Source organism: Phocoena phocoena, chromosome 9 (genome assembly GCF_963924675.1).
Source record: "Phocoena phocoena chromosome 9, mPhoPho1.1, whole genome shotgun sequence".
NCBI classification, from domain to species: domain Eukaryota; kingdom Metazoa; phylum Chordata; class Mammalia; order Artiodactyla; family Phocoenidae; genus Phocoena; species Phocoena phocoena.
In genome coordinates this window covers 73,928,704-73,947,333 of record NC_089227.1, presented here as the reverse complement: position 1 = coordinate 73,947,333, position 18,630 = coordinate 73,928,704, and the positions used below count along the sequence as shown (strand labels likewise).

Here is an 18,630-nt window from a genome sequence, read left to right as displayed (position 1 = left end):
GTAGCAATAGCTGCGACCGGCATTTAGTTCCACATGCTTGTACAACTCAGAAAAGTTCTCATTCTCAAGTTGTAGAATTCAGAGGAAATCTTTTTTTTTTTTAAGTCTGAAAAAAATGTAATCCGGAGCCCTCTGATGAAGAAAACGAAGTTCAGTGCTCCCAATCTACATTGTGACTCCCAGTCTAATGTGGTCTAGCCTACCTATTTTAATTATTTGGTATTGAAGGCAGATTATGACTTGGGAATCTCACTGGGGTGTGACTCTCAGCTCTCCTGGTTATAGCTATGCCATCTTAAGCAAGTTTCTCTTTCCTCTGATCCTATAGAATCCACATCTACAGCAGAGAAACATAATATCTCCCTTGTGGAATTGCTGCCAAGATAAAAGAGAGCACAGCACAGGGCCTTGCACTTAGAACCTACATGTGTGTTGCTAATCTTCAACAGAAAGAAGAACACTATTGGCTAGGCTTATATGTTTTCAATGCTAGAAAATACTGTTTAAAAAAATGTTAATAAATTTGTCAAAATTGTTGTGTATTATAAACAGTTGAGGAAAATGAAAGAAGTGGTACTATAAAAATAATGGACTCAGAAACATCTACAAGAGAAGGAGTACTTCCCAAAACTTCTGCTACCAGCGTCCTTGTCCTCACGGTGAGACACAGCCACCCCCCACCTCTGCAGGAGACCCTACCACACTAGCAGAAACTGAAACTCAGCAAACAATCTGCTGCTGACAATCAAGTCAATTTTGTGATATTTAAAACTTTTACTGAGAGGGCAGACAGGAGAAGCAAGAAGAACTACAATCCTGCAGCCTGTGGAACAAAAACTACATGCATAGAAAGATACAAAAGATGAAAAGGCAGAGGGCTATGTACCAGATGAAGGAAAAAGGTAAAACCACAGAAAAAAAACTAAATGAAGTGGAGACAGGTAACCTTCCAGAAAAAGAATTCAGAATAATGATAGTGAAGATGATCCAGGGCCTCGGAAAAAGAATGGAGGCAAAGATGGAGAAGATGCAAGAAATGTTTCACAAGGACCTAGAAGAATTAAAGAACAAACAAACAGAGATGGACAATACAATAACTGAAATGAAAACTACACTAGAAGGAATCAATAGCAGGATAACTGAGGCAGAAGAATAGATAAGTGACCTGGAAGACAGAAGGATGGAATTCACTGCTGCAGAACAGAATAAAGAAAAAAGAATGAAAAGAAATGAAGACAGCCTAAGAGACCTCTGGGACAACATTAAACACAACACATTCGCATTATAGGGGTCCAAGAAGGAGAAGAGAGAGAGAAAGGACCAGAGAAAATATTTGAAGAGATTATAGTCGAAAAATCCCCTAACATGGGAAAGGAAATAGCCACCCAAGACCAGAAAGCACAGAGTCCCATACAGCACAAACCCAAGGAGAAACACGCTGAGACACATAGTAATCAAATTGGCAAAAATTAAAGACAAAGAAAAATTATTGAAAGCAGCAAGGGAAAAATGACAAGTAACATACAAGGGAACTCCCATAAGGTTAAGAGCTGATTTCTCAGCAGAAACTCTACAAGCCAGAAGGGACTGGCATGATATACTTTAAGTGATGAAAGGGAAGAACCTACAGCGAAGATTACTCTACCCAGCAAGGATCTCATTCAGATTCGATGGAGACATCAAAAGCTTTACAGACAAGCAAAAGCTAAGAAAATTCAGCACCACCAAACCAGCTCTACAACAAATGCTAAAGGACTTCTCTAAGTGGGAAACACAGGAGAAGAAAAGGACCTACAAAAAAAAAAATCAAAACAATTAAGAAAATGGTCATAGGAACATACATATCGATAACTACCTTAAACGTGAATGGATTAAATGCTCCAACCAAAAGACACAGGCTTGCTGAATGGATACAAAAACAAGAGCCATATATATGCTGTCTACAAGAGATCCACTTCAGACCTAGGGACACACACAGACTGACAGTGAGGGGATGGAAAAAGATATACCATGCAAATGGAAATCGAAAGAAAGCTGCAGTAGCAATCCTCACATCAGATAACATAGACTTTAAAATAAAGAATGTTACAAGAGACAAGGAAGGACACTACATAATGATCAAGGGATCACGCCAAGAAGAAGATATAACAATTGTAAATATTTATGCATCCAACATAGGAGCACCTCAATACATAACGCAACTACTAACAGCTATAAAAGAGGAAGTCAATAATAACACAATAATAATGGGGGACTTTAATACCTCACTTACACCAATGGACAGGTCATCCAAAATGAAAATAAATAAGGAAACAGAAGCTTTAAATGACACAATAGAACAGATAGATTTAATTGATATTTATAGGACATTCCATCCCAAAACAGCAGATTACACTTTCTTCTCAGGTGCGCATGGAACATTCTCCAGGATAGATCACATCCTGGGTCACAAATCAAGCCTCAGTAAATTTAAGAAAATTGAAATCATATCAAACATCTTTTTTGACCAGAACACTATGAGATTAGAAATGAATGACAGGGAAAAAAAACGAAAAAAACATAAACACATGGAGGCTAAACAATATATTACTAAATAAGCAAGAGGTCACTGAAGAAATCATAGAGGAAATCAGAAAATCCCTAGAGACAAAGGACAATGAAAACACAACCATCCAAAACCTATGGGATGCAGCAAAAGCAGTTCTAAGAGGGAAGTTTATAGCTATACAAGCCTACCTCAAGAAACAAGAAAAATCTCAAATAAAAAATCTAACCTTACACTAAAGGAACTAGAGAAAGAAGAACAAACAAAACCCAAAGTTAGCAGAAGGAAGGAAATCTAAAGATCAGAGCAGAAATAAATGAAATGGAAACAAAGAAGACAATAGCAAAGATCAATAAAACTAAAAGCTGGTTCTTTGAGAAGATAAACAAAATTGATAAACCATTAGCCAGACTCATCAAGAAAAAGAGGGAGAGGACTCAAATCAAAAAAATTAGAAATGAAAAAGGAGAAGTTACAACAGACACCACAGATATACAAAGCATCCTAAGAGACTACTACAAGCAACTCTATGCCAATAAAATGGACAACCTGGAAGAAATGGACAAATTCTTAGAACGGTATAACTTTCCAAGACTGAACCAGGAAGAAATAGAAAATATGAACAGACCAATCACAACTAATGAAATTGAAACTATGACTAAAAATCTTCCAACAAAAGTCCAGGACCGGATGTCTTCACAGGTGAATTGTATCAAACATTTAGAAAAGAGCTAACACCCATCCTTCTGAAACCCTTCCAAAAAATTATGGAGGAAGGAACACTCCCAAACTCATTCTATGAGGCCACCATCACCCTGATTCCAAAACCAGACAAAGATACTACAAGAAAAGAAAATTACAGACCAATATCACTGATGAATATAGATGGAAAAATCCTCAACAAAGTACTAGCAAACAGAATCCAACAACACATTAAAAGGATCATACACCATGATCAAGCGGGATTTTTCCCAGGGATGCAAGGATTCTTCAATATATGCAAATCAATCAATGTGGTACACCATATTAACAAATTGAAGAATAAAACCATATGAGCATCTCAATAGATGCAGAAAAAGCTTTTGACAAAATTCAACACCCATTTATGATAATTCTCCAGGAAATGGGCAGAGACGGAACCTACCTCATCATAATAAAGGCCATATATGACAAACCCACAGCCAACATCATTCTCAATGGTGAAAAACTGAAAGCATTTCCACTAAGATCAGGAAAAAGATGAGGTTGCCCACTCTCACCACTCTTATTCGACATAGTTTTGGAAGTCCTAGCCACAGCAATCAGAGAATAAAAAGAAATAAAAGGAATCCAAATTGGAAAAAAAGAAGTAAAACTGTCACTCTTTGCAGATGACATGATATTATACATAGAGAATCCTAAAAATGCCACCAGAAAACTACTAGAGCTAAACAATGAATATGGTAAAGATGCAGGATACAAAATTAATGCACAGAAATCTCTTGCATTCCTATACATTAATGATGAAAAACCTGAAAGAGAAATTAAGAAAACACTCGCATTTACCATTGAAACAAAAAGAATAAAATACCTAGGAACAAAGCTACCTAGGGAGACAAAAGACCTGTATGCAGAAAACTATAAGACACTGATGAAAGAAATTAAAGATGATACCAACAGATGGGGAGATATACCATGTTATTGGGTTGGAAGAATCAACATTGTGAAAATGACTATACTATCCAAAGCAATCTACAGATTCAATGCAATCCCTATCAAATTACCAATGGCACTTTTTACGGAACTAGAACAAAAACTCTTAAAATTTGTATGGAGACACAAAAGACCCCAAATAGCCAAAGCAGTCTTGAGGGGAAAAAACGGAGCTGGAGGAATCAGACTCCCTGACTTCAGACTATACTATAAAGCTACAGTAATCAAGACAATATGGTACTGGCACAAAAACAGAAACATAGATCAATGGAACAGGATAGAAAGCCCAGAGATAAACCCACGCACGTATGGTCAACTAATCTATGACAAAGGAGGCAAGGATATATAGTGGAGAAAAGACAGTCTCTTCAATAAGTAGTGCTGGGAAATTGGACAGCTACATGTAAAGGAATGAAATTAGAACACTCCCTAACACCATACACAAAAATAAACTCAAAATGGAATCGAGATCTAAATGTAAGATGGAACACTATAAAACTCTTAGAGGAAAACATAGGAAGAACACTCTTTGGCATAAATCACAGCAAGATCTTTTTTGATCCACCTCCTAGGGTAATGGAAATAAAAACAAAAATAAATAAATGGGACCTAATGAAACTTAGATGCTTTTGTACAGCAAAGAAAACCATAAACAAGACAAAAAGACAACCCTCAGAATGGGAGAATATATTTGCAAACAAATCAACGGACAAAGGATTAATCTCCAAAATATATAAACAGCTCATGCAGCTCAATATTAAAAAAACAAACAACCCAATCCAAAAATGGGCAGAAGACCTAGATAGACATTTCTCCAAAGAAGACATACAGATGGCCAAGAAGCACATGAAAAACTGCTCACCATCACTAATTATTAGAGAAATGCAAATCAAAACCACAATGAGGTATCACCTCACACCAGTAAGAATGGGCATCATCAGAATATCTACAAACAACAAATGCTGGAGAGGGTGTGGAGAAAACGGAACCCTCTTGCAGCACTGGTGGGAATGTAAATTGATACAGCCACTATGGAGAACAGTACGGCAGTTCCTTAAAAATCTAAAAGTAGAATTACCATATGATCCAGCTATCCCACTACTGGGCATATACTCAGAGAAAGCCATAATTCAAAAAGACACATGCACCCCAATGTTCATTGCAGCACTGTTTACAATAGCCAGGTCATGGAAGCAACCTAAATGCCCATCAACACACGAATGGATAAAGAAGAAGTGGTACATATATACAATGGAATATTACTCAGCCATAAAAAGGAACGAAATTGGGTCATTTGTTGAGACGTGGATGGATCTAGATATTGTCATACAGGGTGAAGTACATCAGAAAGAGAAAAACAAATATCGTATATGAACGCATATATGTGGAATGCAGAAAAATGGTACAGATGAACCGGTTTGCAGGGGAAAAGTTGAGGCACAGATGTAGAAAACAAACGTATGGACACCAAGGGGGGAAAGCCATGGGGGTGGAGGTGGGTGTGGGAGTGTGATTAATTGGGAGATTGGGATTGACATGTATACACCGACGTGTATAAAATGGATGACTAATAACAACCTGTTGTATAAAAAAATAAATAAAATAAAATTTAAAAATTAAAAAAAAAGGGAATGAGAGCATGTCCTTCTACTCTGCCATCTTGAGTCAATCTCCCTATGACTTTAGTCTTGTTAATTAGAATACATCATTAGAATGCTTAATTGTATACCCTGATATGGACATTTACAAACAAAAATAAATAATTGCTCCTGAGTGAAATAAAAGACTTGGAGTTTCTTAAAAATAAAAAAAAAGAACATATATAAGACTCACCTAGAAAGCAGTACTCACCATAATAAAATCACTAACACTATATGAGTCATAAAAATATTTTATCTTATAAAAAAAAATTGAAAGTGACTTTTTATTACCAGAGAGCAATAAAGAAGTAGATTTTCAGGGAGTGTTACACAGCCTTTTGCCCAGTGCAGCAGTGGCCCAGGCTGAGGTCATCCCTTTGCAGTGCATCCTGCCAATCTCTTCCAGAACATTCTTTTTGCTCTTTTGAGTAGAAGCAATTCTTGCTTTCCCACATTTACGTCAGCACTTTGCAGCCTTTTCAGGTAAAAATTTCATGCCAGATTAAGGAACCGGATTATGCAAGTTAAAACCAAACATTTGCTATTAGAATTGGTTAAACAAAAATACAGAATAGGAAGGACGGATTTCATCTTTTGAGGAAGAGGGGAAAAGAAACCCAAAGTCAAGAAAAATCAGCACCTAGAATGATCTGACCAGGAGTTTACCCTGAAGCTTGAGAAAACCAAATTCTCTGATAATCTCCTCATCATTCTGGTTATGCCTGTGCCTATAGGCATTTAAGAGTGACCCAGGGGCAAGTGTGATGGAAAACTCACTTGTTAATGAGAAAAACCTTCAACCAACTAAACAAGATCTTTAAGGATGTTTCTGGAAAGAAAATATAATTTCTTTCCTGGATTTGTCTTGAAAGGCATAATAAACACAGGTGACCAATTATGTTTGGGCAATAAATATGCTTTTACTCTTTCTATTTACACCGCAAAGGACTTAACATTTCAGCATTTCTTTTGTTGTTCCAATCACACACCTGCAGCTCAGTTACCACTGTCTACTGGAATCAGCAGCCTGATATCCTGAATAACCCATATTCACAGCATCCAAAATGCGACTCTTCCCTTTAGTACCTTTTTTCCCCAAGAAACTCTCATGAGCTAATTCATCTTGAAATTATTTGCCCTTTAACAGAAGATCTATGCCCACTGAATCTCAGAGAGCCTTTTTTTTTTGGATTGCAATTTGTAGAACATGGAACTTGACTGAAGAAAAATGGTCACAGCTATAGATATGCCCTAGTTTATATTTTGTCCAAAATTTTCTCAGTAACAGTATCTCTCAGTCTGTGCTGTACTTTTTTCCTGGCTATAATCTTTACTAATCAGTGAGAGAAAGGTTATCTGAGGTAAAACAAGACCAGATATGTAGACGGTTGCCAAGTACTGATTCTACTTCGGGTGGCGGCTTTCATTGAACTGATTTCTCAAGTGGAGGGTTTATAGAAACACAATGTATAGATATTACCCTGTATTACTCTTAAGTTAAGGAAGAACAAACATATTTTAAACAAACAGAAGGGTTTGTTTTTTGTTTGTTTTTCATGAGCCATAACATATAAATTAAGGAAGCTATAATACTAGAGAATCATTTATTTGGTTCAGAATCATATCCTTATTACTCTAGCAGTTCCATTTAAGGTTTCAATCAGTCTCTAGAATCATGATCATTATTTTAGTCAATAAGTATATTAAGCAGCTATAAGCACATACAGGCAATTCTTTCATAAGGGATACATATCCTTGTAGCGCAAAATAGCATACTTAATCACCTATGTAAAAACGATAGCCCCATGAAAATGACATTAAGCCACTAACACATGAATATTGATATAATTTAATACAACTGTTTGGTTGTCAGAAATTTCAAATATGAGCTGAAGTCCACTCTGACATACTCATTTTTATTTATTTATTTTATTATTATTATTTTTTTTTTTTTTTTGCGGTACGCGGGCCTCTCACTGTCGTGGCCTCGCCCGTTGCAGAGCACAGGCTCTGGAAGCGCAGGCTCAGCGGCCATGGCTCATGGGCCCAGCCGCTCTGCGGCATGTGGGATCTTCCCAGACCGGGGCACCAACTCGTGTCCCTGCATCGGCAGGCGGACTCTCAACCACTGCGCCACCAGGGAAGCCCAAGACATACTCATTTTTAACATGTTAAACCTTAATTGGCTAATTCAATTGATACTGAAATTATCAGAATGACTTACTGTCTTAGGTTTTCAATTATTTTTTCCATTGCTTCTTCCCAGCAGTAGGCCTTAACCGACTGGATATTTTCAATCATTTCTGACGTGATCACCAGTCTTTCATTAATCTTTCCAGCTCTCTGATCTCTGTAAATAATCCATCCACCAATCAAATACTTAGTAAAAGCAAGTCAAAATGTCCACTAAGAACTGCCCAAGCTTTTAAGAAAAGCCACATTTCTTTTATTAAATGAATGTTTATTTTATTATCAAATATATAGTAACAAAAATAGTAACTGTCATTTAGTAAATGCCTCCCATGTGCCAGACACTGTATTAGATGCATGTCATACATTATGCCTAATCCTTCTGACAACCTAACAGAGGTGATTACCTCCATTTTAAAGACAAAAAAACCCAGAAACACAGTGGCTGAAGCAGCTTGACACAGGTCATGTAACTAGTAAGCGTGCAATCTGGGATTCAAACTAAGAGCTATTTGACTCCAAAATTTGTACACTTTCTATCATACTCTAGGTGGCACACTAGAAGTCCTCTTTCATAAGCAGTGACTGGTGTCACCGATTCATTCTGTAATAAAAAGCAACTAAGGCTGTGGTGTGATGATTCATGAACCAGGGTAGAAAAAGCCTATAAACTCTCCCCAAAATATATGTATTCCCTCCCATTCACATAAATGTTTTATCCATTGTACCTAAATCTCTGATGTGCAAAAAGTGAACTCGATGGTAACATATTTATAAAGAAATTCTATAGACTAACAAGCAAAAACATGTCCACTTGATATAGAAAGTATTATTTATGTCATGAAAATAGTTCCTTTTTTGTGACGCCTAGCAAGGAGATCTCAGTTCAGTGCATAGAGAAGTTCTGGTTTTATTAGAGTGGGCTTTTGGAAAACCTCATTTAAAACCCTTTCAAACTATGTAAATAAGAGCGCTACCTGTACTTCATCATCATTTTCCCTAATCCGGCTTGAAAAAGGGCAAGGACTATGAGAAAAGCAAGTCCACAGAAGGCGCAGGCCTGTAACAACTCCCAGAGCAGCCCCATCAGCAGCGTCACTTGCAAAGGAGCAATCCACACGAAATGTGCCAGTGCAAGTCCCTGAAAAATAAAATCACAGTGAAAACCACTGACATTTTTTCCTCCATGCCCAAAACAAAGGAAAAACAATCAAAGAAGAAAGAAATCAAGCACAGTGAGCTCATACAATCAAACACTTCATGGTTCTGAACACACTAAAATCTAGGTATTCACCACATGGAACACGTAGCAATGTGTTTAAACATTCTATGCATAGGGTTTCCCCCCAAACAAACTTCAAGTCACTGTGATCTTTTTCCAGTGGAATTGCATGGTGATTGAAGAATTTATTTTAAATAACTTACTTCTGTGTGGATAAAGCAAGAGCCATGACACAGAACATGAGAGAACAAAAGACTCTTCAGAAGTTCAATCAATACAACTGTACAACCCTATCACCTGACAATATATTCAGAATACATGCATGCTCAATTCAACAGTAATTTATTTAGCACCTGCTAAGGGTTTGAAATCATGTAAAATACTAGAAATACAAAGGTAAATAAAACAATCTGTCCTCAAGGACCTTGAATTTTATTGTGACAGAAGACAGCACTGAACAAGAATTGCTCAGAGTATCATACTCAGCCAAAGTAAATAACTGATTTAAAGTATTAAAAGGAAACAAGGTCTGATAGGGACTGAATTTTTAAAAAACCTCATAAATACAAAGCAAGCTGAGGTGCCCTTGAGTTGGGCGGTTCCGTGAGACCCCAAAATGGCACTCTGCTACACAACTTAGCCTTCTCAGTTTTCAGAAATAGGGAAGGTAGGGATGCTTATGACTTAATCACTTATTACTGTTATCTGACCCAGAAAACCTTTGGGGTTGTATGAGTTATAATAAAGATGCATAAAAGATTAAATCAGTAGGTACATACTTCATCAAATTTGTTCAGGTTGTTGGAAAGGAGACTAACAAGTTGTCCAATACTTATTTTATCTAGAACACGGCTTGACAACTTCAAAGTCTAAAAGGAAAATGGGAAGTTAGATGTTGTCAATGAACAATAGACAAATATATTTATAAGTAATGTTACAATACAGCTGAGGAATTAGGTAACTATGCACGCATTTTTAAGTTAAGGTAATGAAAATTATTTTATGTTCATCTAACTCAGTGTCTACTCAGATTTATAAATATTTCTCTTTACAACAAATATTACACTGGCATGCCTCTTCTTATTTTATTTTACAGTATCTAGAAAGGAGTAACTATTTTTTCTAATCCAAAATGGGAACAACATTGTACTTAAATATTCATTTATATACTGTAGAGGGTTTTTTTTTTGCTTTTGTTTGTTTTTATAAAAGATGGAACCAAAGGCAGTGAAATTTGAGATTAATACCTTGGCCTTACAGGGAACTATATTCAATATCTTGTAATAACCTATAATAGAAAAGAACTGAAAAAATATATATATATCTATATCACTTTGCTGTATACTTGAAACTAACACAATATTGTAAACCAACTATACGTCAATAAAAAAAATTTGTTTTAATAAAATCTTGGCCTTAAATTTTTCATGTGATCTTATAGTAACTGTGTTGAATAAAATTACTGTTAGTCAATAAAATTATATTACAAATAATTTAGTCATTAATAATTTTGTGAAAGATTACATTAATAATTCTTAAATTTTACAAAGAAAAATATATCCATCTATACAAAATAGAATTTTTATGTAGATAAATTATTATTATGAAAGATCACAGTCATACTTTGCCTATAAAATTTAATAAGAATTGATTTGCCATTAGATGGCTTTGACTGAAGAGTACCTATCTAATATTCGCTTCAACTGAATCCCTCACATATGTATTGAGCACTTAGTAGATACAAATCACTATATTCAAGGCTTCAGGGATTATGGTTAAGATTTCTTAAACATAATTCTTGCCTCAAGATAACCTAGTACATACATAACTAAATATGATAAATTAGTTAAAGGGAGTAGATAGAATAAAATAGGGTGATTAAGAGAAAGTTCCCATATCTGGTTATAAAAATCTGCAAATATTTTATCGAGGTTGAATTTTAAGATGGGTGTGTAATAATGAATAGCATTTAGATAAGCACAGATGAATAAGGAATAAAGCAGTTAATTCCAAAATGCTATTAGAGCAATATGGGGCAGGGGCGGGGGGGAATCCATTGAGCTGGATGACACATGACTTGGTAACATACTCAGTCTCAGGTAACTTGAGACTGGGCTTAACATGGGTTCCACATGGCTTAACATGGAGTTTATGTGCATAATAAACAGTGAATATCTGTTCACTCTAGTTAACTTTATCTTCTTGAAATTCACAGGCAAAGCTCAATCTAGTTTGTATTTAGATTCATTATTTAAAATATAATTTGAATGTATCATGGTTACAGATTTTGGAACAAAGAAAACTAGGCTCTATTACAAAATCTGGAACAATGTGGGAAGAATTAGTGGCTGCCTGCCACATGGATGAAACTGGTCAGATATGGTACCAGTTTATTTTAGGGACCAAACCACAGCCACATGGAGATGAAATTGTATTCTTTGGTGATGACGTTAATGCAGCTCAATAGGTGTGGCTAGAGGGGTAAAGAAAATGTGTAAGAACACAGATAATCAATGTTGAAAAAGGACAGACACAACTTCTAACTTTTCATTAATGCATTCTGGGTCTGAAAGCACATATATCGCTGTGTTTGTGCTAAACATTATGTATGAACTTATTCACAAACTAACCTGCTCCTTCTTTGATCTCCCCTCCCCCTAGCCCAGAGCACTTCATGTTTCTCTCTGCCTATGTAACACAATTTGACTTGTTTTATTATTTCAGTACTTATTTTATGTTCCCTAATAGTTGGAAAACCCTCCACTTCAAGGATTGTGACTTAACCATTTTAGAAATTCTGAAGCAGTTCTTGCACAATGCTTTATACCTTTTCGGTCTTAGCTTCTCAAAATATTTTATCCATAAAATAGGGATAATAGTTTCTACCATATGGAGTTTTGGTCAAATGAAATGATATACCTAAAAATCACTTAGAAGCTTGTCATGTACATCCTTAGCTATTAGTTATCATTATGATAAAATCACTTTTATGAATATTTTTAAACTGGATTCAACTTCCTTTGATATGCATTCTGTGTAAATTCTACCCTCCAAATAATACCTAATAATTTCTTCACTTACACATAATTTCTGGATCAAGATAAAATTTTTATTGATTTATCACCCATGCTTTCCTGGTACTTGTGAACTGATGAGACTGTGGTTCAGGTGATTTGACTAAACTGCAGACTCGGTTTTTCCCTTGTGCCTCCACAAAAGGCTTTTTTGAACAATAAAGTATGGCTATCAAGGTTTTACAACACCACTGACTTTGCATGTATATTATGGAAGTGTTATGGGTTATTTGCTAGAGGGAATTTCAGGTCCATGTCCCTTATAAGCCAAGTATAAAAAGTTTTTACATTGGGGAAAGAAAAAAGAGAAGGGTAAAGCAATACGCAAATGATTCAACCAAACAGGTTTCTATAATCACTTGGTAGATCAAAGGGTCACACATGAATCAGGCTGGTGAAAGCACATGTCACTGAGATGACCTTAAATTGTGTTTGTAAGATAAGGAAGTCTTAATCTGAATTCATCCAAAGCACGCTTCAGCAACTTGGGCTCTTAACTGGACAATGCATACAGAAAAGCAGAGAAGGTTCTTATGGTTGCCACGCATGTGCTATTCTAAAAATTTTTAACTTGCAGAACTTAGGATGACAAAAATCTAACTCAAAATAAGGCAGTGGATACCACCACTGTGTCACAACTAGTTAAGGTAGAAATTTCTATTGCCTGGGTTATTGTTAACAATTTCTTGTTATTCAACATAAAGATACATGGTATTTTACCATAAGATGGTATTTTGTCAATGACTTTTATGCAGATAGTAAGAATCATTTCAATGGGGAGCCATGGATTCCAAAAACTGGTATATGACTAGTGGAAAAAAAAAGAAATCTAAAATATAGGCAGTTTATAGAAGGCACTCAATAATTATTAGTTGAAGTAAAGCGAATTATCAGCGAAAATTAGAAATATTCATTATTGCTGCCATTTATTTCACAGGTATACAAGACTGATTTCAGCATTTAGCCCTTATTTGTATCAGCATGGCATTTAAAACACGATGCCACTAACACGTAGCATGGAGACTGTGCAAGAAAGTATTACCTTCTTATAGATCAAACTAAACATAGCTATTCTCATCTGCATTCCAATGCGATGGAGGCCAAAAATGGCTGGGTGAAGGAGCAGCATCCTCACGATAAAGAGAAGGCATAAGCCTATGCCTAGGTAAATCGCAATGGCGCGTTCTACCTTGTTATCTGGATCATAGGAAGCAATGATTCTTCCCAGTAAGAGAGGCTGTACTGCTTTGGTGACTTCCTGCAGAAGACGGAAAACAGAAATGAAATTTTATTTTTCTTTCATAAAATGCCCTCATAATTTCAACACAAGAAGTTTCATCTTTACAGGAGATGAAAGAGAGCCATGCCATACATGAAACTCTTGATGTCCTTTGTAATATCTTTACACTTTGAAATAACATTTTATTTTAGGTTACAGCAAAAGTCACTTGGAGACGTTTATGTATGAGGTATTCTTTACTAAAAAGTGAAGAGCGGCCATAAAGCAAAGATGTAATTTCTGAAATAGTGTGTTAATTGGTAACATCTACATAGCACTTAACAATTCATAAAATATTTTTCATTTGATTTTTATGACAACTTTAGGAGTCAGAGTAAGCATTAATATTTTCACATTACAGATGAAGAAACTGAGGCCAAAGAGCCCAAGTGATTTGACATGATTTCAAAATAGAACTTTCAAAAGCACTTTGAGTGATGGAATTATTACCAGAATGAACAGTTTCTTGAGGCAACCACATAAAGGGGAACTGGCAACAGGAGGGAGGAGTATAAAGGCACAGGTGGTATTTAAAGCCCAGTGCCACTTCGCAGTCTGGGATAGGTGGGGATTTTAGGAAAAAAGTGTGTCAGAAGACTTCAGCCTCAGGCCAGTTTCCAACAATTCATCAAGTCCTCAAAGGCCTATGAGTTAACAAGGGAAGACCAAAGTTGTATTTTCCAAATCTTCCTCATCAGACTTTCCATTCATCACTAAATCAAATTGTTCATCAAATTCATTACCATTTTGCCTGAATATATAATAGATCTGAACACATGGATTTGAACCCAGAAGGTCTAAGTCTTAACCATCTTGCTAATTTGCCTTCGAAAGAGAAAGACATGTAATCCTGTCATTTTGTTTTATGATGGCCTAGTGAAATGGGGATCTGAGGCTAAACCCTTCTGGGAAATAATATTATGCTAACTGATTCCATTTCAAATGTATATTTTCAAGCCAGACTGCCCCTCCCCCCAGTATTGCTCAGCATTACTTTCTGGCAGCCCATAATTTGCTTTTTTTTTTTTTCCATTTTCTACTATGTCTTTTCTAAACCTCAGTGTCCAATCCCACCAGCACTCTCATTCTCAATAAATGAAAATGCTTTCCTATAGCAACTTCATCCCCACAAGGAATCCTAAGCTATAGCACCATCATTGATTGACCACTAGCTTTGGGTAGCTGCTCACTCTATACCTGGTATTCAGTACCTCATTTCAAATTAACTGTGTAGACCAAGAATGTGACTGTAGGAAAAGATTCAAACGTTTTAAAAAAAGTTTACAAACTAATCACAAACATGGAATATTAGAGTGCTCTCATCTCACACAGCCATATTTTAATATAAGTTTGAATTTCAGCAAACAGATAGGTGCTGAAAAGAAAATCGTTAACTACCTACCCAGATATACCATGTTATAGTTGGCCAATATCAACTGAAGAGCACTTTTTTTTGGAACTTCATATCATCTTTATTTATATTTTTTAACATCCTTATTGGAGTATAATTGCTTTACAATGGTGTGTTAGTTTCTCCTTTTTAACAAAGTGAATCAGTTATACATATACATACATCCCCATATCTCCTCCCTCTTGCGTCTCCCTCCCACCCTCCCTAACCCACCCCTCTAGGTGTTCACAGAGCACCAAGCTGATCTCCCTGGGCTATGTGGCTGCTTTCCACTTAGCTATCTGTTTTACATTTGGTAGTGTATATATGTCCATGTCACTTTCTCACTTCCTCCCAGATTACCCTTCCCCCTCTCCATGTCCTTAAGTCCATTCTCTATGCCTGCATCTTTATTCCTGTCCTGCCCTTACTACGTTCGTCAGAACTTTTTGTTTTTTAGATTCCATATATATGTGTTAGCCAGCACTTGTTTTTTAAAAAGTAAATGAGTGGGGCTTCCCTGGTGGCACAGTGGTTGAGAGTCCGCCTGCCGATGCAGGGGACGTGGGTTCGTGCTCCAGTCTGGGAGGATCCCACATGCCGCCGAGTGGCTGGGCCCATGCGCCATGGCCACTGGGCCTGCGCGTCCGGAGCCTGTGCTCCGCAACAGGAGAGGCCACAACAGTGAGAGGCCCGCGTACCGCAAAAAAAAAAAAAAAAGTAAATAAGTGAACAATTACTGCTTGTTGGCATGTGTCATTTTATGCATGCTTTGTACTTTTGTTACACGTGTATCCATTTTTAGAATGTATAGAATTGTTTTTGAGGTTTTAAATTTTATATAAATGGTATCATCTTGCAACTTTTTTTTAACTTAGAAGTTGTGTTTCTGACATTTAGTCCCATTGATACTTGTATATCTACCTCATTTATTCTCAGTGCTGTTTAACATGACATCCTGTGAATAAATCAGCCTATTTGCCCCACTGCCCTATGTTGGAGAAGATAGGTTGTTCCCATTCGTAAACTATTACAATCTGTGCAAGTGTTACACTCGCTGTTTTCATTAAATTCTATAGATCCATGCCAAACTTTCTCTAGAGTAGATAATTTTATTTCAAAATAACTCCTTAAACTAGGAAAATGTACAGTTAAACCTTGGATTTAAAATTATATGTATAAATATATCTGCAATACAATTTTCCATAGTATGTTTATAGTGGCAATATTTCATCCTCAAAATTACTTTTAGGTCAATATTTTATCCTAGAATTTTTCAATATTATGTTGTTCTTCATAAACAAATGTCAATGCCACATCTACTTTGATTTACTTTCCCATTAATAGTGGGTTTGCACTTGGCTAAAACGCTCTCAAGTTGCAGTCAAGGGCATTGGATTCATGTGTGCAACCCATGCTGGAGATATTGTGTGTGGCCACAAAGCAGAGAGTAAGTAAGGAGCTTTGATATTTACCAGGCATACCACATAAAACACAATTTCTTGTTCATTATAAGACAATAACCAGAAGACTCTGATCTGTGACTGCTTCTCATGAATCCAACTGCTTATATCATAATTAACATAATCACCTGTCTCCTTTTTCCAGAACTTGTATATATATATATATATATATATATATATATATATATACATACAATCTCCTAATAGATAATATTATCAAATATAGAACCACTGATAAAGACCACAATACATATTTCTAAGGAGTAACTCCTATCTATGGAATGCTAAAAGGAGCATTCTGAGGAAAAAGAGAAATATTTTAGTAATTGAGCTGTACACAGAATTTTTAGAGTTAGAAATGTACAGGCTTACATAAGTTTTCTCCTATTGAGTAATCTGAGCTAAAGGCTCTGCCATTGTATCACCATTATATTTTTTCCATAACCTGTCACCTCTATCACAATAGACCCATTTGCTGAATTTATTTTGATTTATAACAAAATAAATAAAATTGTGTCAATCTGATTCAGACACTTATTCTGCAGGCTGCATAACTGAATTAATTAGTTGTCTTCTTGCCTCAAACAAAAGAGGACATACTCATCCTTTGAACAATAACAGCTATTCCACAATGACACTGGTAGTATTACTGTGGGAGGGTACCTGTTCATAGAAAAAAATGCAGTTTATTTCTGGTAGAGAGAATTCCAATAATTGGACCATCTGCCAACAGCAAAACAACATTAACCTCACCACAACATGGAACTGTCAACATTCAAGGACAAAATCAGCACTCCAGACCCCTCCCTCCTATAGTTTCCCCTACTCTGTTTTAAGCAGCATGTTCTCTAATATTTATAATGAAAGCATTTGCAGACATCACCTGATTTTATAATTTGGAAGGGAAAACAATGGTAACTGATACCTAGCTTAATCTATGTGTGCAGTCTTTTACAAAATCATCCCTGTAATGACTGGGACAAACATAGTCCTCTATTCTTGATATGTGAAAGTTGTGTGAATCCTGTTGCCAGTATATTTTCAGTTACACAAGAAATTTCCCAATTTGCCACCATATAAAATAGTGTAAGCAGACTGAGGCTTGAATGTAATGAGTCGGAATGTAAATTAATTTGAAAATTTGATAAAATATTTTATTAAATTTTAATTAGACACAAATCAAGATGAAATTAAGGGTTCACTTAGATAATGGAAGAAGGCTGATACCAATCTTTAAGTCGGCATGACAGGGAAATGAACACTGGATTCAGAGTCATGAAACCCAGGTTCTTATCCCAGCATGTTACCTACACTCTGTGTCACCTTAGTCACTTCCCTTCTCTTGACAGTTTCCTCACTGATAAAATGAGTGGTGGAGCAAGTTTATCTTAAAGTTCCCCTCCAGAGCTAATATCTCAGATTATATGATCTGAGTCTGGGGAGTCCTATGGCAGAGGCTGAGGATTCTTGGGCAAATGTCCTGGTACACATCCTGACATCGCTATGGGTGTTTTCTACTCAGAGGGATGCAGGTCTGAATAGGATGAGTTCAGAATGCCATGTGGGTAGAGGGGGTCAGGTTAGAGAACAGCACAAGTGACTACATTCCTGCTGGGAATAATCATGAACCTCAATTTAGATCAGCCTCCCAGGGGAAAATTAGGAAGCCTGAAAATACCTCCTGGGAAATACATCTGGCCTCCCATGGGATCCCCCAGACCAGAACTTAAAGTCACTGTAGATGAGTCTGAATCCTTTAACCATTTTGTTCTACCTGCACACCTAGGACAGAGTCAGATGTTTCTAGAGATGGGGATGTCCGCTGGATATTCAGACCAAGAAAGAAAGTTCAGGTGAAAATAAAAAACTTAGTTCACGCTTGCAATTACATTAAATTAATTAATCCCCAAATAACTTTACTTTAAAAATTACAATTCCAAATCCAAAGCATAGTTGCTTCTAATACGGGAAGAATCATTACTGAAGAACTTCTAAGGTTACATTGTTTTCTATTGTGTGTAGTCAGTAAAATCATCATCATCATCTCAACTTGCTTTAAATATATTTTATATACCTTAATCCCGGAAATACAGAAATAAGAAAATAGAAATAATAGAAAATAAGAAAATAGATTC

General features: G+C 36.2%; 1 protein-coding gene across 1 annotated transcript in view; it reads right to left on the bottom strand.

Moving 5' to 3' along the window:
* The window catches only part of CFTR (CF transmembrane conductance regulator), a 201,451-nt gene that overhangs the window by 138,808 nt on the left and 44,013 nt on the right, over positions 1–18,630 (bottom strand). The window contains exons 4-7 of the mRNA XM_065883990.1: positions 13,406–13,621; positions 10,069–10,158; positions 9,045–9,208; positions 8,102–8,227 (exon numbers count right to left, since the gene is read on the bottom strand). Of these exons, the coding sequence (XP_065740062.1) occupies positions 8,102–8,227; positions 9,045–9,208; positions 10,069–10,158; positions 13,406–13,621 (596 nt within the window). The remainder of the gene's footprint in view (positions 1–8,101; positions 8,228–9,044; positions 9,209–10,068; positions 10,159–13,405; positions 13,622–18,630) is intronic.